This window comes from Synchiropus splendidus, chromosome 9 (genome assembly GCF_027744825.2).
Source record: "Synchiropus splendidus isolate RoL2022-P1 chromosome 9, RoL_Sspl_1.0, whole genome shotgun sequence".
Lineage (NCBI taxonomy): Eukaryota > Metazoa > Chordata > Actinopteri > Syngnathiformes > Callionymidae > Synchiropus > Synchiropus splendidus.
This window is the reverse complement of record NC_071342.1, coordinates 20,495,624-20,523,381: the sequence shown is the minus strand read 5'-3', so window position 1 is coordinate 20,523,381 and position 27,758 is coordinate 20,495,624. Positions and strand designations below refer to the sequence as shown.

The 27,758-nt window shown below is 43.6% G+C and overlaps 1 protein-coding gene across 8 annotated transcripts; it reads left to right on the top strand.

The window, feature by feature from the left end:
* Nucleotides 1–52: 52 nt before the first annotated feature.
* Nucleotides 53–27,453, top strand: LOC128765262 (kinase non-catalytic C-lobe domain-containing protein 1). Of its 8 annotated transcripts, XR_008415847.1 has the most exons (34): nucleotides 53–228; nucleotides 721–916; nucleotides 2,452–2,650; nucleotides 3,615–3,673; nucleotides 4,920–5,066; nucleotides 5,518–5,635; nucleotides 5,729–5,862; nucleotides 6,366–6,947; nucleotides 7,167–7,281; nucleotides 7,410–7,481; nucleotides 7,743–7,804; nucleotides 7,890–8,048; nucleotides 8,594–8,671; nucleotides 8,765–8,852; nucleotides 9,008–9,197; nucleotides 9,619–10,280; nucleotides 11,183–11,321; nucleotides 12,403–12,647; nucleotides 13,656–14,011; nucleotides 14,641–14,734; nucleotides 14,958–15,055; nucleotides 15,121–15,281; nucleotides 15,741–15,851; nucleotides 16,302–16,449; nucleotides 16,670–16,825; nucleotides 17,889–18,089; nucleotides 18,177–18,259; nucleotides 19,252–19,396; nucleotides 19,701–19,823; nucleotides 20,165–20,224; nucleotides 20,527–20,684; nucleotides 23,206–23,690; nucleotides 23,784–23,859; nucleotides 23,924–27,453. XR_008415847.1 is itself a non-coding variant. In XM_053875858.1 (33 exons), the coding sequence occupies exons 2-33, from the start codon at nucleotides 599–601 to the stop codon at nucleotides 23,432–23,434; spliced, it is 5,424 nt and encodes a 1,807-aa protein (XP_053731833.1). In that variant the 5' UTR covers nucleotides 53–228; nucleotides 311–598; the 3' UTR covers nucleotides 23,435–27,453. The 8 variants fall into 8 exon arrangements, 3 of the variants coding, with proteins under 3 accessions (XP_053731833.1, XP_053731831.1, XP_053731832.1); XR_008415848.1 differs by lacking the exon at nucleotides 23,784–23,859; XR_008415845.1 differs by having other exon boundaries at nucleotides 23,784–27,453.
* Nucleotides 27,454–27,758: the final 305 nt, after the last annotated feature.

Here is a 27,758-nt window from a genome sequence, read left to right as displayed (position 1 = left end):
GCGATGTGCTAAGTCCAACATATATCGTCTACCTTTTTGTGTTCTGTAATTTTCGAAGTCATAGACAAGAAGGTCAATTTAAATGGCGCATTGTGTTTCAAGTCATTCATTTCGACTCCGTTTTGTTGCGGAGTGGCAGCTTTGTCCGCTCGCTAATGTGTTAGCATTTCCTATCAGGTCGGCTAAAACCGGACGAAGTCGAGGACGAGGCGCCGCTTGGATATTTATGTGTGTACTTTTAGTCCAAGTAACTGCTGAAGCGTTACAAACTGGCGTTCGCTACGTTTATATTGCTGTTGTTTTCAAATAGAACCGGCATGAATGTGTGGGCGCTTCAGCGAAACAACCGGCTTCTTGTCCTCCGTTTGTGCTGAACGGCGTCTGAGCGTAAGATGAAGCGTCTCCACGGGGATGTAAAGGAACTCAGCAGTTAGTGGCGGAGGAGCTCGGTAAACTGCAGATGATGAGGGACGCCGGGCGGTAACAAGGAGGACTCGGTAGTGAATGTGTCTGGAGCGTGCGGAGGCGTGCGGCCAACTGTGGCTCCTCTCCCGAGCTGCGGCTCTCTGTCGCCTCCATCTGCGGGGGTGGAGTAGCCATGGCAGCCTCCGACACCGGTGGCCGACAACACCGCCCCTCTTCACGCCGAGGATGGTGGAGTCATGCGCACTGATCCGGTTGATCCTCTGCTCTTTTTTTTATACCTACCGTGTCCCGCAGTGGCCATCGACTGAGCAGGACTGCGGCGATCAGCCATAGGCGAGTGGAATGTCCTTCAGTGGCTGCGAAACAGCCGTCGACTGAAGTTGGTGAAATGGAGAGTCACGTCAGCGATGCCGTTCCCTTCATGGCCAGGACCGAGGAGAGAGACGGGTGTTTGGATCTGGAACACCTGCCTCCACTGCTGGAGGATGAGGTGAGTGTGTCACCTGACTGACCATCACACGATCGCATGCCATTCGTTCGACCCATGTCAACTTGTGGCATCACTTTGGAACTAGATTCAAACTAACCATTCGTTTTATCACTAACTTATCCTCAAATGTAAACGTCTGTGTGAGTAGCATTTGCTGATGTTTGGCTTCTTCATTTTGATTTAAGTCAAGGTAGAGGCAAGTAGGTGTCTCTTACCGCATGAACCTGAATGTATGTGTTGTTAGGATGAGATCAGGGACAGAGTTAAAGAATTGAAGAACTGAAAAATGGCTTTCATATTTCCAAAATATAGTCAGAGAGAAGGCAGCATATTCTGTGGGAAAGTCAGTGACTGTGGATTATCCAATTGCGTGAAGTTTTCAAGGTCTTTCAAAGTGTCAAATGGAACTGTGAGAGATATTCTTGTTCAGTTAGCAGTCAGTTTCCCATGCCTCTGTGATTCACCATTCTGAGATTCACCATCTCCTAACAGAGCCAGTCAGTCCAGCAGCTGGCATCCACAAACCAGTTTCCCCCTGCTGTGGTTTGTATATATGACAGGGGAAGTTTGTTATTCCCTAGTGTTCTGTGGGATATAGTTGTGTAGAACCAATAACCCACCATAAGAGACACATACTGCACCAGCTGTAATATTCATATATTCCACTATTACATTTTTTCTTAATTTATGACTGCGTTTCAACAACTCTCCAACTGAAACAGTATTATCTTTATCAACTAATAAAACTATATTTTTGACTCTTTTTGTGTATATTATAAACAACTTCCTTATCCTTATTATCAATCACATGAACTCCACAACTGTCACAGTGCAGCACCACCCTGTTCCCTCCTGGGAGGCTCATACTTAAATAGGACGGTATATGTAACTTAAGAAGGTGAGGGAGAAGTTTTGTTCCCCCCTGCACCATTTTTGAGGGAAAACTACCTATTTATGGTGCTGCAGCTCCTTTAAGTGGCTCTACTCTGCTCTGTAATTGTGCTCCACCACAGGCAGTATAGTTTGTTTGCAATTTGCTGCAACCTTGGAACTCTAAGAGCAGAACAGTGCAGCATATGTCTCAAAAGGGAACATTCTGGGTACTACCCGCTGTCCGTCTCAGCAGCTGTGGTGAAATTATAGGCGTGAAGCAGGAAGATTTGAGAAGTGAATGTCAGTTTTGACAAAGGTTGGTGTGTCCAGAGTCCACAAGGAGACCTCTGTCTTGGCTAAATACAGCTTTTGAGGGAACAGAAGATCCTCTAAAGATGTGTCGGAAGCAGTATGACAGATGTTGCATGGAGTCTTCATAGACACATCTTCTGTTGTTAAGGAGGATGGAAAGAATCTAAGCTAAATATAGTTGAAGTGACCTGTCTTCAGTGATATCATAAAATTTGAATACATTTTGATAAAAAATATTTTCTACTAAATACCTCTTTGTACATGTTACCATAGTGATGCTGCTGTCATTCAGATGTATATGTCACTATCTCACACATCCTCACACCTTTTTAATTCCCTTGTGATCCCAGGAAAACGTGTCCTTAGCAGACCTCCTGTCGTTGCGGGATCGCTGCCTCTCAGAGGAGGAAGTGTGGGCAGTGTGTGCTGAGTGTGTTCTGGCCCTGCAAAGCATCCGTCCATCCCATCTCTTCCACACCCTGTGTATCACGCCGGACACTCTGGCCTTCAATGCTCATGGGAATGTTTGCTTCATGGAGCAGCTGAGTGGTGAGCCCACCTAGGTCCTGTATGCATGATAGAATAATCGTAGGGGTTTATTACCAGGTAATTATCATGTTAATGTCAGTATTGTCATACGTGTCCTATCTGGAGCTGCATATATAATTATATTTGGCATTCTTAAATGAAATATTCACATAGGCTATGTGAAAACTACATCAAACTAATTCATAATAAAATGAATATTACAATAATATTAAGAATAAGAATAAAAGTAATAATGTTTTCCTCTAGAGAAAATTTGATTTAAGTCAATCTCAAAATGAAAGACCTCCATACGCCGACTACGTCTTTCTCAAATGGAGCTGCATGAGCAAATTTTCTTCCCCCCTCAATCTGGTTCAGTGCTGACAAAACATGGCCATCTGGGATCTGTGAAAATATGATGAGGCCATTTGGAAGGTGTGTTGAATCAGAATCAGATTGCTTGGCTCCCCCTCCTATTGATCTAAAACGCTGTTACACACATGAGTCATCCGATGTGTCATGCGCGCTGGATGCCTGGCTTCGTCCTTTACACTGCCCTTTTGTTTTCCTTATAATATTACATATTTTGATACGGGTCTTTTAGACCGAGCCAAAAAAAAAAAGACTACTGATGGATGCATTGAATGAAATGGTGTTAATGGAGCTGAAAGTGGAAGTCTGCAGCAGCATATTTTCTGCAGCAGCAGGGGACGCAGCACCAATCCTCCATGACTGATCCTCAGATAGTTCCAATCTTGTTTGAAGGGATTATCTCCGACATGCAAATTATGCAAATAAAAGGAAGCAGCTGTACTAACTCGCTAAACTGTTGTGCTTTAGCATGCGGGATTCATATTCCTCTGATTTGCATCTCATTACCGCAGTCGCAATCTCAAAAGTTCCTGCTTAGATTTATGTATGACCCATGACAGAATGCGGCATTTGGCTCCTAGATGAGATCAGTTCTGTCTTCCTGTCCTTGCAGACGATCCTGAGGGCTCCTTTGTGCCTCCCGAGTTTGACAGCACAGGCAGCACTTTTGAGGTGAGGAATTCATTATTATAGAGACTCGCAGAAACAGCAACATCTCTCATTTGGCACATTGTTTTTTGTGTGATGAAGAGGTCTTTGTATAACAAAGGTTGTTTGGAAGGTTGCCGGTTCAATCCCAGCTCAAATTGTGTTTTTGGCGATGTGTCCATGAGCAAGACAGTCAACCCATGGTTGTTCCTTTATGTTTATTGCGAAGCCCTCTGATGCTGAGAGACAATATATAAGAAAGACTCCATACCATATGGTCCTTTCACCTGAACCGGTTTTGTTAAACGTTTTTGCTCAGTATATGATGAAAGCTAGTTTAATAGCCACATTGCTGGGATGAACGTCATTTTCTCATTGAGGTGAAAGGTACATACCTGTACAGATGATCAAGGACCACACAGAGCAGTTCATGTGTTTTTCCTAGTGTCCATTCGATGGAGCTTTGTCGTCTTCATGGCCACTATAGGAAGAGTAATTCAAAGTCTCGTCAACCTCTTGTTGCATTTTCATCTTCCACACTTCCTCTGCCTCCACATCCCTACTCCATTTCCACTATTATGTGTCAATTTGGCAGTTCCAGACCAAGAAAACATTTGGACGTATTCCTGGATGGGATGATTACTCACCTCCATGACTGTTTTTTGACTTGTTTTTCAAATTAGCAACAGCTAAAGAAGATGTACTTTGAAGTTTGCCTCGGATTTGGATGACGTATTTATGAATAAATGGTAGGATGTACTTTCTTTCACTGATAAAAACTGAGTTGGCTTTGAAGCCTTCCCTCTCTGCTGCACAAGCAAAAGTGTTTTTTTTAACATTAAACATTTAATATTTCTGACTCCCATGCGCCGCATGATGTGTAACTTTAAATTGGATTGTGAGGGTATGCGTTTCGAGCCTCTGACTGAACGTTTACTCAGCTATTTTGGGTCCCCACGCTGAGGAGCCTCGCATATTTTGTTTACCACATAAGTATGGGTCTGCTCCACCTCACTCGCAGCCGTTTGTTTTAGAATTTGGGATCTAATCTTAAAAACTCATGCCTTGGCTCTGCTGTTTTTTCATGAATGCAATGTCTAAGTGGTGAACAAAAAAAGTGCAAAAGCAATTAAGATGGCGGGATGTTTTTTTTTTTCCTTTTGTTTCTCGACTTCAGTCCACTGTGGTACTTTTTTGCTGCGGGTACAAAGCACCAGCTGCTCCTTGCTGATGAAGTTGTTTTCCTTGCTCTCTGTTCTCTGGGCTGCAGGGCCATGTTTACTCTCTGGGCTCGACACTTTCTGCGGCACTCAACTTTGTCATTGAGCCAGAGCTGGAAGCTGAGCTGGGAGAAGAAATGCAGAAGCTACTGGAGCAGATGCAGGAGGAAAAACCTGAGGATAGGCCTCTCCTGCAGGTCTGAGCTTCACTCTGTTGATGATGGCTGGTGTGTTGTAAACTGTTGTTAAGAATTATGAAGAACACATAACTGGATGAAAATGAAAAGCAGAATACAAATAATACAACATGGTGGCACTGTATTGACATGAGAAACTAGTTTCAATAGATGAGTTTTGAGCATTCATTTGGCAGTAGTGACTGAAGTAGTCATATATTCCCATAAAAAAACTATAAATGGAAAACGGAAATGATTTTATGTGTGCGGTCTTGGTTTCGGAATTACATGATTTCAGTGAATTAGTTGTTCAAACATCATACAACAGAATCTGTACACTGAATCCTCACCTACCCATCAGTAAAGTTGAGGAGTGAGTGGGTTAGGAAGTTGCTTTGATGGAAGTGTGAGTCATCAGATGAAGGATTGCTGTCAAATATGATGTGTTAAATGTGTTTTTTCCTCTCCTCAGGATGTCCTCTCCCTGGCTCTCACAAGACTGTCTGACACCTCATCTACAGCCGTGTGTCGCAAACTGTCCTCAGTGGGCCGGCGCGTTCTGTCAATCGAATCTGTGTCGACCTTTCAAGGTGCTTTCATCACTATTGTTTACACCTGTCGCCGTTTTTGGGTCACCGCTGTGGTTTGCGCCCTCCACTAATTGCTGGTTTGCATTCCCGCAGATGGACAACAAGGCACCTGGGAGGCGAGATGGCAACACTCCAAGCCCAGATGTCTGCTGAAAAGATTGAGTTCCGATGATGCCACAGATGACTCGGATGAGTTTGTGAGGTCACATTGTCTTTCCAGGCAGCAGGTGTGTGTCAACTTTGAAGTTGGAAATCACAGGGCAGCGGGAACGGTGCTGACTCAAACTCATTTCTGCATAAAAAGCAAATTGGTCATGTAGTTATGTATTTATTTTTCTGTCCATCTAACCTTGTTGGCAACTTGCATTATGTTGCATGTTGTTTCTTTCCTGTTTCGTAGAATACAGCCATTAGTCTCTCAAAATAATGTCAATGCCATTGTCTGTTTTATAGTCCACTGACTTCAATTTTAAATTTGCTGATGCTACTACTGATGGCCTGAGGCTTCATGAAACAGTGCCCTCATTTTCAGAGCTCTGAAGGTGGCACTGTCTTTAAATTTATGTGAGGTGACATTGAAGTGGTTGTTCAAATCCAAAGATTTTAGAGTCACCTGTGGGCTCTGAAAATGAGGACAGTGTTTCGTGAAGCCTCACAAGCCCATCACTAGTAATGGTCAACTTGGTTCAAGGCTTATGGATAGCTGGAGTGATTTTGTGTGTGTTTCAAGGTGTGCGCCGGCTGGGATTCCACTCTGTGGGCTGAGGATTTGGACAGTACCAGTGGTCGCAGCGGAATCATGAATGACAGCTTGGACTGCAGGTCCTTTAACAACTCCCCGGTGAGAAGACGAGTCCAGCAGAAACCCAAAGGAGCCCTCAACCGCTCCTGCTCCGTGCCAGACTCCAACAACCCCCCCTGTCCTTCCCCTCCAACGCCAGGAGACATCAGCATCCCTGTGTGTGACCTCACTGAAATAGGAACAGATGAACACTCGAGTTGTGCCTCAATGTGGAGCAGCAGACTCCAGAGACTCGAGCGAGGATTGTCCTGCGACCCTGACTACCTCAGCAACTCTACTAGTGACACGCAGACATCACAGGAGAACCTGGATGCTACAGAATCTGCATGTCAGGAGGACACAAGCTTTCAAGCAGATTTGAAGATCTCAAATCAGGATTTAACATATTCCTCTTCTTCCTGTCTGGATTGTGATTCGCCTGTGGACCAGAGGTCATTGAACAACCTCTACGATTCAAATAACTTCATGACAAAGAGCATGCTGTGCCTTAATGAAGAATCTCAGGATGAGGTGAGTCACAAACGTCAATAATTTCCTCTTGTTTTGTTCACTGAGTGCTTTTTTATGCTTTCGTGGACTTAAAGATTTTCTCAGGTTTAGCATGTGACCAGTTCAAATGGGCTACAAAACAATCAGAAGCAGGCTACATCAGGGGAACTGGGCTATGGAAAAAGACCTTCAATGGTCTGATGATTTGTTAATAAATGTTAATTCATAATTTCATTCCAGTGGATCTCGCTGCGTGAGCTTCTGACTCGCAGTGGCTTGAGGCTGACGGTTAATGAGCTCTGGGCTCTGTGTTACACCTGCTTGTCCTCTCTGCAGACCTACATCGACTTTCCAGGTGATTGTGATTCTCCAAACGTGAAGCTTCAGTTGCATAAAGTTCAAGACTGTTATTTATATTTTTTCCACATATAAGGTTTGATGTGACCTGTTTTAGCAGCTGATTTTTTTTTACTTGTCTTGCAGCATATTTATGTTTGGACACGGTTTTTGTGGGCTGTGAGGGAGAGATGCTCTTCTTGAGGCCGAAAAATTTGGGTAAGAATATTGTTTTTATGTCGGTGACATCTGGTGCTTCCTGCTTAAATCGCAGGAGGAAAACATGTAAACGGGTGTTCAAAGAGTTAATGCAGTTTGAAGCTTTGTCATTTGGTCCTGTAGCATTCAAATAAATTTCAAATGGGTTTTTGACTTTGACATATTTGTTCTTGTTCATGACTGTACCAGATGCAAGACTCTTATTGCGTTTTTGAAGGTGATCAAATTTACCCCATTGCTCATGCATTTCCGTGTCTGCAGGATCCAGGGATGATTTTTTTCTCGCTCCTGAATATCAAGAGCATGGCATTGTGACTGAGAAGGTTTGTTGGCCTGCGTGTCTGTCATGCATTTCAGAAACTGTCACTGCTCACAAAAGTTGTTTCCCCTCTCGCTGTCCTGGCGCAGGCGTGTGTTTACGGAGTCGCTGCTATTCTGTGGGCCGCAGCCAAGTTCAGTCTCTCACCCTGTCAGAAGCTGGCAATACCTCACAAGCTCAAGAGGCTGCTGCTGGAGATGGCAAAGAGGACTCCCATGGAGAGACCCTCCATCATCACAGCTAAGAAGGTTCAAAACATCTTCATCATTCTTAGCAAGCACTATTAATGTGTCGTCCTTGCTGAAGACTAAGAACCTCGTCCTAGTGGACAATCACTACTTAACCCTTTAACTACTGTACTTGTAACATTTGAATTATATTAAATGTATACATATTTTTTATATTATTGTTTTGTAGTTAAAATTTTCTACTCATTTTTCTTGATATTTAAAAAAATACTTTCGACAACAAACAAGTTAAGCTCTGACCTCCTCGATATGTGACCATTTCATTGAGCTGGTACTGAAGAATTCTTGTGAAAAGATTTGTGGAGGGTTCTATATAACCCAGTTCTAAAGTGAAAATGTTTCTGCTTCTGTACATGCATGTTTAACAAGAACAAACGCAATGAATGTTTGTCCTAGTGACAGCTTTGCTATAATGGGGGCGTTTTAAATAGCTCATGCTTACGATTATCAATCGTTTTTCTCCTCAAGTTTCATTGTAATTCATGGCAGTGATGGATGTATTATGATGGTAAGTGTCCTTAGTGGTCAGCGTTCATATTTTCCAGTGCTGTCGTGACTACTTGACAAACCAGGGAACAAGTGCTGAGGCAGTGTGGAGCGAGCTCATCTGTCGAGTTCACCCGGTAAAGCAGTTATTTTCACCCACGACCGCCGTTGTCGTTTTGAGTTTAGGTGTTCCTTCTGTCTTTAAATGTGGTTGTTTCTTTTTCTTACAGCCCACCTCCAGGGCCATGGATGGGGAGGTACTGACTGCAGTTGGCATTCCTCAGAGCTCAAGTGAGGAGTCTGTGCAGAGCATCAGTGGTATGCCTGATTCAGTTTCATGTGGAGGAGCCTTGTGAAGATTATGAGCTATAGTTCTAAGGTGTCCACGTTACAGTAATGGCTGGTGTATAATCTAAGTGATTCTTGAGACGATAGAGGTGATTTTGTAGTTACGTTACTGTGACTGTGTGTAGGCTTTGTTCCCATGGCCACTGAGAGCCGACTGGCTCCTGTTCCTGGCCCTGTTCCCTACAGCTGTCCAGCCCACGAGGAACTCCGTCTCCCAGAAGCCTTCACTTCCTCAGCCACACACTTCGCCCCCATTATCCTGACCTGCCACGACCAGTCGGGAGAGGACCGAAGCCTTGGAGAAGCCATTGAAGAGTGAGGGCGCGAGTGTGTTCATACAGTGCTGGGCATGAATGGATATGTGCTTCTCTGTCATTTCTGCTGGGGTTAAAATGGTAAAGGAGCATGATAGCATGTGATGCCTTCATCTGTGGTTTATATTTGGTAGGCTGTAACAGAGGCCATATGGATCCAAGCCAATCCTGAAATAATTCCTGTCAAACTGTGTAGTCTCATTTTTTTTCTCCGTTAATCTGTCATTATATTATGAAATCGTCATCATATAATTGATGTATGTAACTTATAGCATGCTGCTCATTGTTGCAGAAACATATTTATATAAAAAAATTGAATACACTTACTTACACCTCTCTGATATTGTTGCTGTCTTTCACACTTGGCTTGTTGTACGTCAATATTTATTTCCTTCAGGTTAACAGTAAACTGACTTTTTCAGGGTTGTGGATGGATTCACTCACAGCTTCAAGCATATGGAAGACGCAAGCCATCATTTTGCCGTGAACACTGAAGCTGATGTACTCACAGAAGTACCTGTTCATCCGCCACTCGTAAATTCAACTTTTATGCCTTCGGATGACAAGGCCTCGTTCATCTCTGCTTCTGCACCTGATATTTCTCGTCTCAGTGTCTCACCGTTATCCTCGAACCTCATCAGCCACAGCGTTTTCAACAACTATCTCTTCTGTCAGCATCCCACCACAGGACGTCTTTCTTTAGTGCCCATCCAGGTCCAGGCTCCTAAATCCTTCCCTGGGTTGGAGATAAATCTCTCCCTGTCTGAGCAGGCTTTGCAGGGACTGATCACAAATCCTGAGGGCACTGATGGGGCTTTCATCGCCTGTCAGAGTGTACTCATGAAGGACGAGCCCCGGATATACGCTCAGCCATCACCTTGTTTTAAAGACTCCTCCAGTATTTTCGACGGCAATACTCCCACAGCCTACGATGAACACACAATTCCAAGATCACAGGATGAGATTACACCTGAGTCAGGATCCTCTGGAGTTCTACCCGCCCTGCAGGAGGTGATCGATCTGCTCAAGGGGGAGTTTTCACTTAATAGCCGGCTGGATAATGAACACCAGGAATCCCCCATGGGTGAGTGAAGTACATCAACATTGACAGACAACTATTCTCGTTTTATATACACCTCTACCAAAAAGACTAAAAGCAGAAGATATACTGAATGTCTATTAGCCTGTTGTATTTATTGCTTGGTTCGTCATAATTCAGATAATTATTAATGTGTTTTTTGGTCATAATTAAAGTGTATTTTTTGTTTGTTTACATAAGATGACAGCAACTAAGCTGACTGTCACAACATTTTGGATTCACTGTTTACTTAGGAAGCCATTGACTTCAAAGGGAATTGTTTTATGGAAATGAACACGTGCATCCTCGACAACGGTAATTATTTAAATATGACAAGCTTTCAAGTGGCACTGAAGGAGGTTTGTTTCTCACATCCTGGATTAGCTATCTCATCATTTTCAAACCAGGATCAGAATTAAAGAGGCACTGACAGCCTGGCTCAGACAGTGATTGGTTTGTTCGAAGCCTAAAGCAGAGTTCTTTAATTACCTTGTGGCGGAAGGTGACTCCCTCCCACCGTCAGTGATGTGAATGAAACATGCAGCTGAGTCTGACCTAATTTATCAAACCCACAATGTCATTGGAGCGGGATCTTTTCATGGAGATCCCCTGATCCGCTTGCACAGATAGAGGTAGACGTATAGAGCTGCTGGTTTACAGGATCCGCAAGCGCACATGATGGCACTGTGGGATAAGTCACGGGTTCACCTTGAAACTCTCAGCCACTTAATCATAATAGGCAGATTCACTGTGGACAAGGAAGACAATCCCATTGAGATAACTGTGGGGTATGCAGCTGTGACTCTTGAGGAAGGAAAAGTTTGAATTTGTTTCCCTCACTGGGACTGAGGACTGTGCTGGTCGGGAGTAAAGCAAAAACACTGATTTTTGTTGTGTTTGTGTCAAAGGGGAGTACATCTTTTCTCTGAAGGACCTCCCGTATCAAGTCTTTGCCAGTGTTGTTAAAGAAAGATTCTGCCATTTGTATTGGGAAGAAGATTTACTGGGAGTGCTGCACTGTCTGGTGAACCACAGCCAAGCCAAACTGTGAGTTGATTTTGTTTTTGTGTACTTTTTATACATGCTGTAGGTGAAATGCGTGTGGAGGTAAGACTTTTCCTCCAGTTCTGTTTGTCCTCATTGCTTGTCAGTCATTTGAGGCTGCAGTCGCCACAATGATGAGTTCAACTCACAGGTGTATGCACCTGTCTAGGAGAGAATCAGAGCTTAAGTGGCTTTTCATCATTCCCATAAGCTTCTGGCTTTGACGTTCAGTATGTTACAGCCGACTGCGTCACACGGTCCAGAGAGATTCCTATCCAGTTTTCAAGTCTCCTCAGGGTCTTTCCTAGCTACCTTTACAACGTCGAACACAGGTCCAAGAAAGTGTATGACGATCGCTACTCTCCACTTTTGAGTTGTATTCCTCTGATAATTAATGGCTCGTGTCGTGATAATCTTATGCTGTATCAGTGTCTAGGTTCAACATTGTTGACCCTTCCAGTACACTTGGGCACATGGTATCCATTCACTGCATTCAAATTCAGATCTTACGTCATGCATTCATGGTGCAGTGCCTTTGAAAGGATAGCTTATTAAAAGCGACAGAAAAAGCCTGGCACAACTCGCTTCATTTGCATGCAAGCTCCAAACTGACGGTCGGTCCAGCCGGACATCTCTCTGTCCAGCCGTTGCCATGCTCCCATTCTCTGAGCACCATGTGGAGAGGTCCTTTAATCACATCTTTGAAGGAGACATCACATCCTTGCTGAACAGGAGACGGGAGGTCTTTATCTCTAGAAGTGAGCTGGTTCGCTGGGCTCAGCTGCAGAGCTCCTCTCTAATAATTTAGTTCTGGAGTGAAGTGAGTGCGGAGACCACCGTTGAGCGCCTTCTTGGATTTCATTTTGTGGTGTTTTTTTTTGTTTTTATCGGCGGCTGAAAACAGAAACTCCTTTATTGGGTCTCAAATCAGTACAACAATGAGCTGATTAACATTTTTATTTGGCTTTCTTAATTGGGATTGCCTTCAGTTCCCGAAATCACAGGCTAATTCGAGTGATGAATGTTATTAGTTCCAATGGTGAGGAGCTTTGAACACAGTATGTCTCCTCTGGGTCTCACGCAGAGACTCTAACAAGCCGCTTCCATCAGAGGCGGAGGAAAGTGCTGAAACCACTCGACCCTCCAGCGCCGCCGTCTGTGAAGGCAACGAAGACGGCTGTTTACATGGTTGTCTGGACCTGAATGGAAACATTCAAACTGTTGGACCTTCAGCTGTTGACACTCGGGAAAGAAGATATGAGCCGACGTCTCATCCGGAGGAGGAGGGTGTGCTTCAGCCGGAGTTGAGATCGCAGCCTTACTATCAAGGTAGGAAACTTTTATCATGTCAGAACTTTGCAGATGAGAAAACAAATGTATTTATTTATTGTAATATTACATTTGTTATCTTCTGATTTCAAATAAAATACAACACAGTTGTGATGTGTAATTGTGATGGACTGTTATATTCTTGTAATAACAATTCTCTCTGACGGTTACAACATATTTTTCCCTTTAGATTTTCAACGTTTAACATCCTCAATAACATCCTTTTCTCCTATGTATTTCATTTCATTGTATTTTGTTTGTTTTAGTTTGTTGTGTTTAATTGTGGAATCACAATAACTACAGTCATGTCAAAATATTGACTGGCCATTTTGATATCAATAGTCTTCCGTTTATAATTTATATTTTACCAAATTAAAATGAAATAAAATGAAATATGAACAGGAACAAAAAGGAGGCAAAAATAGTCTGAATATCTTATATCTCATCTAAATATCCTGTCTGTACTTAATATTTTATTCAGTACTCAGTATTTATTTGCATTAGTATGTAGCGCTACTTATGAATTGATCACTTTTCCTCTAACAAACTTAATGTTAAACTTGACCTGAATCACAGTCCTTCACTTTTTTGTTCTTGAATGTTTTTGCCATTGAATCATTTTGCCCCTGACTCGTCCCATGTGAGCCGTCGTGTTTGGCTGCTCCAGATGACGTCCCATGAGGCTTAAAACTTTTTTGTCTTTGGAAACTCTTTGTCTGGATTAATGGACTACGAACACATTTGCATTGAGATGTGCTGAACATGAGCTTTTGATTGCAAACAGGCTCTTGCATGACACTTGTACTCGCAAGAGGATTTCTGTTTGCCTCCAAGCTCATCAGTTAAACAGTGGATTCATTGAAAGGCAGTGACACAAACGCCCCTTGCTGGTTTTTTTTCTTGGCAAATTTGGCTCACTTTTTTTTTTTCTCCATGTGATACGGTGCGATTCCTCCCCTCGTCCTCTTCTCTGCCCACTCACACCACTGTACTTGTTTTCTGATCAAGGCACCGAGAGGGTCGGTTCAAACGCTGGGGTCATGGAGGCTGGAGAGCACTCTACGGGAGGCAGCGATGAAAGCCCCTCTGAAGCCGAGTATCTGTCAGGCGGAGAGGCAGAGCTGTGCGGATCACAGGACTTGCAGACGAGCCCCGCTTGTTCTGAGGAGATGGAGGACAGCGACTCTCTGGTGTCAGAGAGACTCTTGTCTCCCGGATTCAGAGCCGAAGGACCTGGCCTGAGCTTCAGTCCCGCCTGGGCTTTAGCTCTCTATGGAGAGGACTACTTCGACCAGGATGTGGTCAAGTATGCCGTTAATCTGGGGCAACACACTGGAACACCAGGTCTGGATGTGAAAACACAGGTGAGTTCGTCTCAGAGCTCAAAGCAGCGTGTTCTGAAGTATTTATATTTATGTGCACCAGCACAATGCAATGTTTTAAATGGGGAAAAAATGGTGTGTATATGTTTTGCTTTACGCTTAACTGACCATGAACAGGTCTAAATTCCATATTTCTTTTCTTTCTTAGCTGAAATCGTTCATGGCCTACTTGTTTTTGTGATGGTAGCAAAGCAAACTTACCTTACACTTTACTTTACACTTGAACTATGTATGGTCGCCTAAGCTTGTGACATGACTGAGTTCTGAAGCCGTCACCTCTCCTTCCTCCCTGAATGCTGAGATTACCTGACAAAGACAGAACATGGATGGCAGCTAAACAAGATGAAGGTCCAGGGCTGATGGAGCAGACACTTGATCAAACCACTGTCTTTTCTTTCCCACCGAACTTCCATATCATACACAGGAGCTGATTGTTATCTGTCAATGAACGAAGTGAGGCGTTCATGCAACATGTCTCATTTAAGAGCGCTGTAGCATGGAAGTTGCCATGGCGATCAAGTAAAAATAAGTAAACCAAGGAAAATGTCCAAAGGCGTGTTTCAAACACACATGCTGTTATTTGATGATTGTGTGTGAATTCCTCTGGGCAGGAGCTGCAGCAGCAGCTGATAATCGAAACAAGGAACCTTAAGAGAACAAGAAATTTCTACCAGAAGCTGATCCAACAAGAGCGGAAAAATAAAGGTGCGGCTGACATTTTATAATCCGGTGTTGTACTGAATGTGCTGACGTGGTTTAGATTTTCCTGTGAGATTTCATTAATACATCTGAGATTAATATCAAATATATGTGCTTTCTTTAGTGGAAAAACTGTCAAAAATGTCAAACCAAGAAACTATCTGCTTTTGTGACCACACAGTATTCAAGCCCTTGACAGGATTAACGTTTCAATTTGTCTCTTCTCAAGGTTGTGAGAGCAAAGTCATGCTGTCTAAACTGAAGTCACAGCTTGAAGAACTCCGGTCTAAAGTGGTCTTTCTAGATTCCGTCAAGCGATATCTTGAGGTGATGCCAAATCGCAGCACCCTCTCCGGCAACAAGACGCTGATCTTCGTGTGGTGTTTCTGCAGATCCAACGAATAGACCAGTGTGGACTGGATGTCTCTCTGTTGCCCTCCCTTGTCACCACTCTATCAGAGGAGTCTTTGGCCTTGAGCTTTGGAACCCGAGAAGGAAAAAGTGCCCTGCAAGCAGGAACTCCACTCGGCCTGATGACGTATCTCTACGCCAGGTGCGGTCGCGATAACTCCACTCTGATTTCGGTCTTTTCATCCTCATATTTGCTGAAATAGTGTGCTCATTATACTGAGGTTGTGATGGGCAGATGAGGTATCATGAAACAGTTTTGCACGGTTGATGAAGCGGTGTCCAAATTTCCTTAGGCCACTAGATGCCGCTCTTGGTTTAGAAATGATTACATATACAGCAGACATTGCCACCTTGTGGTTACCAATGGTATTATTTCTTCACCACTGCTGTTATAGGCTCAACATTATGAATGGATATTTTTAGTACTACAATGTCAGTGTTATTTAAGACAATGGAGGAGTAGAAATGAGTTTACTTCTGCGCTGTAGTGATGGGGAAAAAGTCTTTGTTTCAGGTTTTCACTCATGATCAGATGAATGATCCACATGATTTGAAGAGTTTTTGCTTATTCCCTGTGTCTGTCTTCTTTTCTCTTCTACAGAAACGCTGCAGTAGAGGGCTACATCCAGCAGTTCCTTTACAGTTTTCGTTTTTTCTGCACCCCTGATCAGCTGCTGCAGTTCATCGTGGAAACCTATAGCAGTGCTGCAAGGTAACTCACATGAAACACGCAGTTTAACAGGACATTTCATACAGATTTTCAAGTAGCTTCGCCTGGTGAGGACATGGTTGTCACTGGTTGAGCCCACCTTTTCTATGCACAATGTGAGTTTAAATCTGTTCTGTTGGCTGCTGTTCACCTACCAGCCAACACTGACCTCACTGAGAAAGAGACATGTAGTAAGATGGGGAGCCCTCTTGACCACTAGATGGCACTCGTGGATTAAAATTGATATAAGGTTTCATTCAAGTGGTTGCTCAAATCTTTTTTATAGAGTGTTGTCGAGTGGGCTCTGAAAAGGACACTGTTTCATGAAGCCTCATCAGCCCATCACCAGTGTCCATTAGGGACGACTCCACTCCGTATTTGCATTGTTTTCTGTGTGGTTTCATGGTGCCTGTATCCAGAAACTGTATATAGGATATTTGTTTTTAATTCCAGAGATGGACCAGATGTGTCAGACGACAGCTCCAAGATCCTCCACAGAAGCCTGGACCTGCTCCACTTGTGGATAACTGACTGTAAACAAGTGGACTTCCCGGTCAACTCCGCTCTTCGAAACGAATTGGAGGATTTCCTGAACACCGAGGTATCTGCCTTCGATTACATGGTCTCAAAGCTCCTCAAAGGTACAATTTGTCCGTCACAAACCAAGTCAGCCCAGTGGTGTTTCTTATTCAGTTGTTTCAGCAAGTGTGCTGACAGCACTCTGTTTTAGTTGTCAGTGAAACCACAGGCTGCAAGCCAAACCTGCCTGCTATGAATCCATAAAGCCACTGACTTCATCTGCACTTTTTTCCCCACCACAGGTAATTCCCATTGACAGCAGAGGTGAGGTCATTCTCACGGCTCTTCACAGCTCTCCAAGTGACAACTGGAGCAAAGAACAAGATGGTCTCGTCAGATATGAGGAAGATGATGATTCTTTAAAGCTCTACTCATCACCTGAAGAGCTCGGAAGAAGGGTCAGTACATCCCACATGTTGAATTTTGACTTACTTTTGCATATTTCCACTGGTATATCATGTATTTGGTTGAAGATTTTTAACATCTTCCCAAGTTAAATTACTGGTTGGACTAATATATTCAATGCAGTTATCGAAATGATTCTATTTCTGTATTTATTTAGTGGTCAGGGGAAGGCAAAACCAGCAGATTTATGGGGGTGAAGCTTTTGTGTTGATATTTTCAGGTGTTGTGTCGTCAGGCCCAGAAAGGTCTTCTTTTCTGGTATAAACGTAAGAAAAAATATAATTTATTTCAATATGAATTGATTTTTTTATGTTATTAATACATTATTATTTTTCATACTCTGTTATTGTTTCCACCTGTTACGCTGCTGACAGTGATCATGTGACTAACAGGTCTGTAGTCCCCTCGGGGATGATGTATGATGTAACTGAGGGTGTCGCAGAATCACATGCTCAGCCCGTCACTGAATATTTCTAATAAGACTGTTGTTGTACTAAGTGAAGACTCTTATGAGAATAGACTCCATCTTCATATATACGGTTTCCTGGTATTGTTTACATCACAAATGTGGAGACAAGATCTAGACGTCTAGAGGCATTTGCCCGTCCTTATTAGACCCTCTTAAACAAACAATGTGGAGTTCTGTGAACAAGAGCGCCACGTTTGCTGCCATGATCGTCCTAGAAAGGCCATCATCCGATGATCAGTGAACAAAGTTCCTCCTGACCACAAGACATTTTAATTAACTCTTTGTTTTGGTCGTCTACAGAGAAGAATATCTGCAGTGTTCAGTCATTTTCAGTCACATTGAGACTTGTGATTGTTCAGAGACGAAGTTGTGTTTGCCGCCTGCTTGAAGCCCTACAGCAAAATAAAAATTATAAAATGGAACAAGTAACATTTGAACTGAGGGTGAAGCCCCTCTGTTTTCATTTCTGAAAAGATTTAAACTTTTGCTTTAACGTATGATGTGACTTTATTAGCTCTGCCATGTAAATTCAAGCTGCTCTTCATTATTTCCTGTGTTTCTCAATGGCGTCATACTGTCTCCTTCAGTGGAGGTTCTCCAAGGTGGTGGAGCCGTCGACACCTAAAGACAACGCCTTCTCCATCGCTGCAGCATTGCCAGTTCCCTGCTACAGCTCCTTGCTGGACGATCTCTCCAACGTCTGTCTCCCTAGCGATGAGCGAGTCCCCTTCAGTCAGAAGGACTGCAGTGTCCAGCATGTAGCTCAGCAGCTCACCCTCCTGCAGCAGGTATTCTGAACTTGCAGTGTTGGACACAAGAGGGAGACATTTCTCGTATTATCACTGACCTGAGCCTCTTTTGCTTTTGGACTGCAGGAACTTTTCCAAAAATGCCACCCAGTTCATTTCCTCAACTCTCGAACACAAGGAGTGGGAAACAAAGCAGTCAATCCTACCAAGTGAGTCAAAGTTAGCACTACTCTTCTGCATTTTCTCTCCTCCCGTGTGAGGGTGATGGAAATCTGTCTGGTTTGGATCGTGACAGAGAACACTACTAAGTTATCAACATCTAAAAATATTATTGATCACAGACATTACTTCCTCAGTGGAGAGGTGAACCAGAAAGAAACACTGACAATAAATCATGGCACTCATGTTGAGTGAGCTTTTCATGAGTCCCTTAGAAGCTCAGATATTCTTCAGTCAGTCAGTGTAGTAAAATAGCACAAGGTATTTCACAAGAACTTTGAGTAACATGAAAGTTAATATTTTTACTTACTCAATTCAGAAAGTTGTCATGTGGTGTGTCGGCCACTTGAGCAGTGTGATAAAAGCACTGCTTGATTTATCAGTGTTTTTGTGTCTGGTGTCTTCCTCCGCCTTGGTTCAGGTCAGGCCACTCAGCTTTGGCAGAAGCCAGTTCTACTGGAAATGAAATTGAACTTGCCAGCAGAAGACTGCTGCTCAGTCCTCTTTTCAAATGGAAGTCAGTTTTCAGATTTTGTGGTCACTGTGTCCATGATTGAAAATACATCTTGAGAAAGTGCTTGGCCACTTTAACTGACATCTTTGTGTTTCAACCTCTAGACATTTACTTTTGAGTTTCAAGCTTTTCAGATTCGTTCATCGTTGAAGGACACCCTGATGTGTCGACCATTTTATTTTTTGTGTCGTAAACCAGGAGTCCAACTCTTGGGTGTAATGCCTAAAACCATGGTTGTTGCTGGACGCTTCAATGTCCACCTTGTGAAGCGCCGTTTTAATTTGTCTTTTTTTTCATGCGGCAAATTGCTTTGTAGGCAACTTGTCTAGAAACAGGTTTGTGGTCTGCGTTTCAATCAGAAGTTCAGGTGCCACACTGGGTTTCAAAAGATATGTTTTAAGATAACTATTTTATGATAAATGTGTTGGAATTGAGGAACAATCCTGACGTCTGTTCGCTCTCCTCCAGGAATGCGTCTCACCACCTTTCACCAGTAGAGGGAGGCAGTGCACCTCCGTCTGAATCAGACTGTTTCCTCCCGCAGCTGCTCTCCTATGCAGACAAGGTGGCCAACTGGATCTCTGGTGAACTCGTCATCTGTGACTCTGTCAAGGTCAGAGCAGACCCACCAACCACTTTCCTCATTTCAAGTTCTTTTTCCACGTCAACTCTCACCCTAAAATGTGCTCGCCTGCTGTTGTTTTGAGTTCCTCTTAGTATTTTTAGCATCCAGCTTAAACACCCACAAACATATGTACATGGAATTCAATTCTCTGTTCTTCTAGTGCTGGAATGCAAATGTCCAAGAAGGAAAAACACTTGCGTCAGAATACCATTCATTATGCAGTCTGCTCAAGCCCAAAAATTCTGCTTCATTTAGCATCCAGCTTTCATCATCCCCCTGTGCTCCCTCGCAGACACAAGTCGCCCTGCTGTCCAAGTATCTGTGCGTCGGCAAGCACTGCTACGAGTCCAGGAACTTCGCCACTGCCATGCAGGTCCTGCGAGGACTGGAGAACGTGATCGTCAAGCAATTACCAGTAAGACTGTATCTCTCAAATGACTCGGTCGTAAATGAGACGTCCTCCAGCCAGAAACAAGATGTTAGTTCCTTCCTTTTTTTTCCCCCCTCTTTTGCCCAGAAGTTGGATGGTGTAAAATTAGTTTCACAAATGAGAAATTTGCATTAATGCATTCCAATGTTCAAAGCTGGAGCACAGTGAGGAGGAATAATTAAAACTTCACAGTTAAAAGACACGAGTGGTGCGAGAATGCGGCTGCTTTGCATATTCTGATCCATTTTTACCCGCTGTAGTGTTACATTGAGGCCGGAATATAATTACGACTAAACAAGACTTTGCTCTGCCTCTCTCGCCGACAGGCTTGGAAACATCTGTCTGCTAAGGTGCTGGAGATCCTGGAGGAGCTGCAAGCTGTGCAGGTGTGTGTGTGTGTGCGCAAGATAGCAGAAACATTTTGTTAGTAACTGAAGCTTGACTGGTCACATATTGTGAATCTAGGCTGCAGGGCAAACAAATCAATGGGAAAACAGCTTCAAGCGATTTGGCCTGCTCGCTAAGAGTCTCTACAGATGGCTCTGCCTGGGAAAGTTAGCCCCCCGAACGGAGCAGCCGCATCAAATAACGTGTTGCTCGCTTCTCAGCCTACCCATAAGGAGTGGCTCTGTTTTTCCTGGGATATACAGAGCTTCTGTTCACTGGGTGTTTTGATCTCTTTCTGTAGGTGTTTCTGAAAAGTGACGACTTGTGCCTGATGGGGGGAGAGCACAGGAGGAGGAGGCCCACCCTGCCGGCAGCTCACATCCTGGCCATGCACGTCCAGCAGCTGGAGATCGGCGCCTTCGCCCTCACCAGTGGAGCATACAAGTGGACCAAACTCAAGTAAATATCATTATTATAAGTCAGATCACATCCAGGCTGCCGGATGATTCTGTTTTCGTGGCCCCTGAAATGTTATTCATTTGCCTCTTATGGATGATCCTGTTGGTGTTGACCCGATGTAACGTGCAGATTGTAAACTGCCATTGCTCCTCAAAGGGTTTGTCCCAAAATTCATACACCATTGGAACGAAGAGAGCCGGGGCATGTCTGTAGTCCCCAGCACTTCTGCTGTAGGACTCCGCCAAACACAGCGCAGACGTCATTATAGCCTCATGGTTCAAGAGTCATGCAGGCTTCTCGGCTCAGTAAGAGCAAACACACACAACTATTCCACAAAACCTCCTCAACAGTCAAAGTGCACACATAGAACCGCTGTAGGAACTTTTTCGTTCTAGTGTTAGTTTTAGTTTTCGTTGTAGTTTAGTGGAAAGGTGTGAGACAAACACAGGGTGGTGTTTCAGCAAGTTTATTATGTTAAAAAACTGGTCAGAAACCTTTTTTATTTTAGTTAGAGAAGGTGTGTAGGGATTGTTGTGCTGTCATGAGTCTCACTTTAAACCTTGGTGCCACGAACAGTGAGACCACCAGGCTGCTCAGTCCTGCTCAGACCAGCTAAAACAGCATGGGCCTCATGTACAAAGACTTGCGTAGGTTTCATACTGAAACACGTCGTGCGCTCCAGAAAATGGTGCACTGTTGTGCATCCCAATCAATGTTGAATTGAGCGCAGATGTTTGAGGTGCCGCCACCTGCCTTACCATGCCTTTATTTAAACACAAGTCACATGTATGTTAGCCATGCTCTGAAATTCTTTGCTCTTTCGCTGCCAGAAACTACAAATTGACTGGAGAAAACAAATGTAATAGAACACTAAATTACTCACGTCTGACCTTATAAAGGCCTTTATATACTTTATGTATTTATTATTAGATTGTACTTGTTTATTTTAAACCTGTTGTCCGTTCTAACCACATTGGTTCTTGGCATGTTTGGAAGGTGGGTTTGTGCATCACACTTGAGCCGCGTATTGCTCTAAAGAAGATGTTGCCCGTCATTACTTGCATGTTGTGACTTTGGTAGCAGACCTGTCATTGTGTTACAATTTTGTTTGGAATGTGCCGCTGTGAAGCCTCTAAGTGTTGTCAGTGCCCAACACCTGCAGCAAATTTGGGTTCGACAGCTGTGAAGTCAGCATGGAGCTCTGCCCATTTCACGTAATGCTCTTTGTACGTACGGACCTCACCACTGTTTTGTGCGTACACCCTTTGTACATGAGGCAGCCGGACATTGCAGTTATCAAAATGGCAGAGACACAAATAAAAATCCAGCTGTGAACATACGTCGAGGTTTAGATTGATTATATCCACTTGTCTTTTTTCCAGTTTAACTGTTATATTACAGTCCAAAACTCTTTCTATAGCCGAATTACTGACACCAGTTTTATTGCACCACAATTCCAAGTTCACTGCTTAAAAAGCTTCAAGTGGACAATAAAACGAGGCAGTTCAAAGAGCAGTGAAATGGAAGAGTTGTGTTAGTTCTCTCTCCAACCTGCACAACACCATGCGCTTAAGAAGCCATGAAGATTTGCCATTTGAAACTTCATCCTATTTTCTATTTCTGTCCTTGTTTTGAACGTAGTTGTATAGATGTCTCCCAACCAACCTCAATGAGCTGCCCTCTACCTCAGATATAGTGTTAAACAAGTTCACTGTGGTGATAGAAACAAGCTGCTTGGCGGAGGTCTTCACTCTCTGAGTGTTTTTCTAGTTTTAGCGTTGATCTGCTTGTTTCTATGGTTGCCCATCAGTTCAGGTTGGACCTGGGTTAGGTCCTCATGCATTTATGTATTAATATGTTGAGTGGAGCAAAGTTTGGATTGTTGGAGCACAGTCTCTTGTGTCTAGTCAGCGCAGGATCAACTGTAAGTCTGCCTGAAAAACACACAGAAAGGAAGCTATTTTTAGCCCAGAATGGAATCCAAGTCCAGTCTGTTAGAGCTACAGAACATAAATCTCGAGTGGAGAAAACCGCTCTTGTGGAATCTGCACTCTGATGCCATTAGAGGAGTTAATACAGTGGAACGTTACTGTTCATTAGTAAAAGGAGGAATAAGCCCAGCTGCAGTGTCCGTCTGCAGAAAAAAAGTTTGTCAACTTGCTTTCCCCGTGTCCTTCTTCCTCCCTGCAATATGTCCGAGCAGATGCTGAGGTCATGACGAGTGGCGCTTGCATAGTAACAGCACAGCTGTTGAATTTGGGTTGTTGGTCGACGTGTCGCTGTTGCAGCAGATGGCGCCGGTGGGAAGTGGTTTGATTGGAAAAGAGGTTGTGGTCCAGATGCTGAGGACCCTCGGGATGTAGCCAGATGTTGGGGTCAGGACATCTCGCTCAGGAAAGAAGAGGTGCGGCCGGACTTTCTGGTTCGGCTGTTTCGCACAAGTCTTTGTTCTCAAAGTAGGTGAGTGGTTTGTGGAGCATTGACCTCAAGTTCCTCTCTGCTTCCTGTCAATCTCCACTAGGGGCATAGCCAAAGTGGTGAGTCAGGTTCACGCCTTTCAGGAGACGGCGTTCCCCTACAAATCGGACTGGAAGCTGCAGGCGTACCTCCGGCACCGCATCGCACAGCTGGGCAATTCGGATATTCACCTGCTGGCAGCTGGTAACAACGCGAACTTTCAGCAGAGCACGGAGCGACAGACCAAGAAGATCCAGGACACGCTGAGGCGAGTGAAGGCCACCTTCCAATGAGACTCTGACTGGGAGCTGCTCACCAGCTGCAGGTCTACACGTCACTGACATGAGACCTATTTAGATGCCACTTTACATTTCACCTGACTTCCTCCGCTTCTGTTATGAACCAGGGCTTCTCAGGTTTAGTCAGTTAAGATTTAAAGGTCTTAATGATCTTTTGTTTTTAACTTTTTCCACCTTTCATTTAGCTGAGGGTTCAGTCCGAGGTGGGAGACCCCGACTGCCCCGGAACGACCCGGGAGGAGCACTAGGTGTAAGAATTTTAAGTCAGTTTAACAGTGTTTCCGCATCTGCACCTGCTATACTTGGAGCTTTTCTCTCTCCACCGTCTGTGTCTGAGGAACAGCATGACCTTGAGATGTTTGAACTCCTCCCAACCCAGCTTGGACAGGAGAAAAGCAGAGCTCCTGACACGGTTGGAGGTCAGGTGGAGCACGTACTGTATGAGCGACATGATGAGAAGTGTAACCCATTGTTAACCCTCAGAGATCCTACAGTGTGAGGAGCTGGTCCTCTGAACACTTGACACAACACATTAATCTGGAGGAAAATTTGAAGTTCCCCTGGACCAGACTAAACACTCCAGACACGGTATGATGTGTTGGCCCCTACAGCCCTCCATCGATGCCCCTGGTCCACCCTGTCGCCCCAGAACTGATCTGCTCACCATTTTGGGAAGAATGGTAAGGACCACTGTGACAAGTGATGTGAAGCTCCCTCTCATGACATCCAGAATTCACCATCTGCCATTCATAAAGGGTCATAAAAGCTCCTCACCAAACAGGTTATGTAGCACTTCCAGTAAACCAGCTGGCTCGAGTAGTTTTTAATACTCTCAATTATGTACAGCACAGAAAGAAATCGTGTTTATTTATGTACATAGATGAAGGGTACAGCCTGTCGGTCCTTATTGAAATGTCGGTAATAAAACATATTGACCTTCGTGGTCGTGAAAGGTTTTCTTGTTTTAATTATTTGCGTTTTTGTACTTATTATCGATGGAATTTGTTGATGCCGCTTTCTCATTAATGCTATTCAAATGCCTATTTTCTAACAGACTCCCGGATCATCCTCAAATCTGCCGCTAGGAACATTCAGATGTCGACTGGCAAAGTCAGTGTGTCATTTTGTTTTAGTGTTAACGTGTCCGACATCATCATATATTTCCGTAAACAGAAGTCAACATTTGCAGTTGTTGACGTGAAGGTGAAAAAAAAAATGCTCTGCCATATGAACATGTGCCATAACTCATCCCGACACATTGCGGCATACCGTCGTGCCAAACGCTAGTTAAAGATTGAAATGATGCCAGTGTGTTTTTTTTCCTTCCCCCATGCTACACGGCACGCGGATGGAAAGTGACTCGCTGTGAAGATTTGCTTAATTTAGCCAAATAAATGAGATTATGTAACTTCTCCTCTTGCCAAAGCGAATTATTCTCATGCAACATCTGCGCTTAAATGGCAGGTTCCACTCCCGTTCCATCTGTCGGGGAGAGCGGAGGCGCGTGTTTCGGCTCCTGTGGGGATTTATAGTGTAAATGTACACTAACGGTCGCGTTATTATGATTTCTGCTTAGCATATTAGAGGTGTTAAATAGCTGCATGAGTTTGTTATCAGACAGCCTTTCTGTCTCCTTGTTGGATCCCAGCTCACACGCGCATCATTCTTCCTAACAGAATTGATATGGAAATCTTGCTCTAACTTGTTTTCCTGTCCTGTATTCTGTAGTCATTGGGGGACAATTTTCATTTGAGGCACCTCAGCAGAACATTATGCAGATTTGTGAGGAGTGGTGGGAGTGCCACAATTCAGGAATAGATTAGTAGAAATAAATGAGAATAAGTGGGAATATTGAATTCTCTTCACCCATAAAATTCCATCAACTAGAGCAGGCCTGTCCAACCTGCGGCTCTTTCCCCAGTTTCATGCGGCTCTTCACCAAATGAGCCGCCGAACTGGCTGTGACTTTTGGTCAAGTTGCTATTGAGATGATGGTTTATACAGGAAATAAGATGGAAAAGTAAGAGCTATTCCTGCGAAATGTCAAACTATTGTTCAAAGACTTTGACTTGCGTTTAACTTACATAAACAATAAACCTCGCCAGCATTGAATTGACTTGGGGCACATTCAATGCCGATGTGACTCGGGGTCCTGAGACTTGGATCAGACTTGGTCATCAGATCCAAGATCCACACGACTGACATGACTTAGTTCCACAAGATCTGCCATGTGTTTCACCTGTTATTCATTGTTGATGGTGGTGAAGTCTGTTTAATTCAGTGGAGTGAAGATGAGACGCTCCAGTCTGCAGCGTCGCTCACACACACAGTCCGGGGCCACGTTACTGGTGGCATCAGCCACGTAGAAAATATAGAAGTAAAATAAATGGCGCACACATTTCCATCTACGCCGCTTGATATTTTGAGGAGGATCATGGTAAAATGTATGAATTTTAAAAATGCATGCACGTAGACATACGCAAACCAGCAACTTTGTCTTTGTCTCACGTGCACATCTCTGCATAGAGATGTGCTTTAACCGCTATACTGCCGCTAAGTCACATGACCAGCTGTTCAGGTGAAGCCTTACAGCCTGACATGTTTGTAGCATGTGGCTCTTGTCAGCAACACAGTAAAACAATGTGGCTGTGAGCCTCTGACTGGTTGGGCACCACTCGACCAGAGCCATCTATATTGTGTTGAGCGATCATGGAAGTAGACCACAAATCCAGAGAGAGGGTGGAAATAAACTACAGTCTGTTTGACCAAATCACTTTGTTCAAAGTCTGGCTCCGGGGCCATTGATGACCCCCTGATGACGCCCACTACCTCTGACATCATCACCCCCCCACTCCCCCCTCCACAGAACTCAGATGAAACCAATCAGATCTGCAGCCACCCAAACCATCAACTGTCCTTTCATAGAAGTATTTAGGAAACAGGGCGGATTATCATCTGTAATCCCTCTTCAGAGTGGACACGCCTTTCACTTTTAAGTGGCTCAGCGTTTGTCTTTGATTGTCGTCCGTCATGTGACAAGCCGGAGACGACACTGGCTGTGTGCTGATCAATCAGTGCTGGACTTGTACCTTTGACTGTTTAATTGAATTAGTCTTGTGTTTAAAAGGTTCTATAGTCAATGTTTAGGGATTCTTTTTTTATACTAAATCATATTGCTTTGGTTGAAATGGATGGAAAAAATACAAGTCTTAAAAACTGATACATTTTTTTAACATGTCGAAAATATATTTAGGAAAGTTTTTCATGTGTTTTTTGACAACACAATGAGAAAATGACTGGAAAAATGACAGATAAAACAGTAAAATAATGTTAATGCCCAAATAAAAATACTCTCACAATAGTGACCCATGGTTTTGATCGAGACAACACACGTTTGTGAAGCTGTGAAATGTACACAAAAATACATTCATATTGATACAGAAAGTATTTCAGTACGTGATCATAGGTGGTGATGTCAAGCTGAGTGGAGAACTCTGATGTAATTACCGGTGCATTCCAACGATGATGAAGTGCATTGATGCATTCTGGGATTAGCTGAGAAGCCAGGTTTCAATTTCAGGCCAATTTGTATCATTGAAATACAGATGGAAAAAAGTGAACGGGAATCAAATACTCATGTAGAGTGAGTGTAACTTGTGTCAGTGTGAAAGTTACTTTTGTCAATATTTCTGCTGTCGCTCATCAATACATTGGCTGGATGAGAGTCTGTGAACTTGCTTTATGAAGCAACCCTCTACTTTCTGACACAACCGTTTGGACGTGTTGCTCATGAATGAAGCGCAGAAGTCGCTGCAAGAGTCTTTCCTGTTCAGCCAGTTGTTTCATGAGGACGGTTGTTGTTTTGATGGGCTGCTTTGTGCCTGGCGTGTGGTCGTGTGTGCGTTATCAATGTTGTTATGTGAACATATCTGCGAAAACTATATTTGTATTAAAATGGCACAAGCAATTTTATATGTGTCAAAAGTTTTAAGCTCCTGCTAAACAAATTTATTTGACCCCAAATTGTATTTTAATAAAATAAAAGTCCACTGAAAGTCATTTTTACCCCTAGAATTTTATTTCAAAGTGATAACTATTGATCTTGTTTGAGGCTGGGGGCCGTCACAAAAACTATTCATGGTTTTCTTAACCTCACAGCTCAGATATGAATTCATGCGCAATTGTCATGTTCCATCATGTTACGCATCATTTTCCTCGTCTTATTTTCCTATCGTTTCATCCTCCTAACCAAAAATGCTTTTCATCCATTTCACTGTCTGGATCAAACTTTATTAATACCGAAACGCGCCGCCCAAAT

Coding starts and splice junctions, on each gene's coding strand:
- LOC128765262 (XM_053875856.1), top strand. CDS start 83: ATGGCGCATTGTGTTTCAAGTCATTCATTTCGACTCCGTTTTGTTGCG. Junction 8,672..8,764: donor TCATCTGTCGAGTTCACCCG/GTAAAGCAGTTA, acceptor TTTTTCTTACAG/CCCACCTCCAGGGCCATGGA. Junction 15,282..15,740: donor ATGACGTATCTCTACGCCAG/GTGCGGTCGCGA, acceptor TCTCTTCTACAG/AAACGCTGCAGTAGAGGGCT.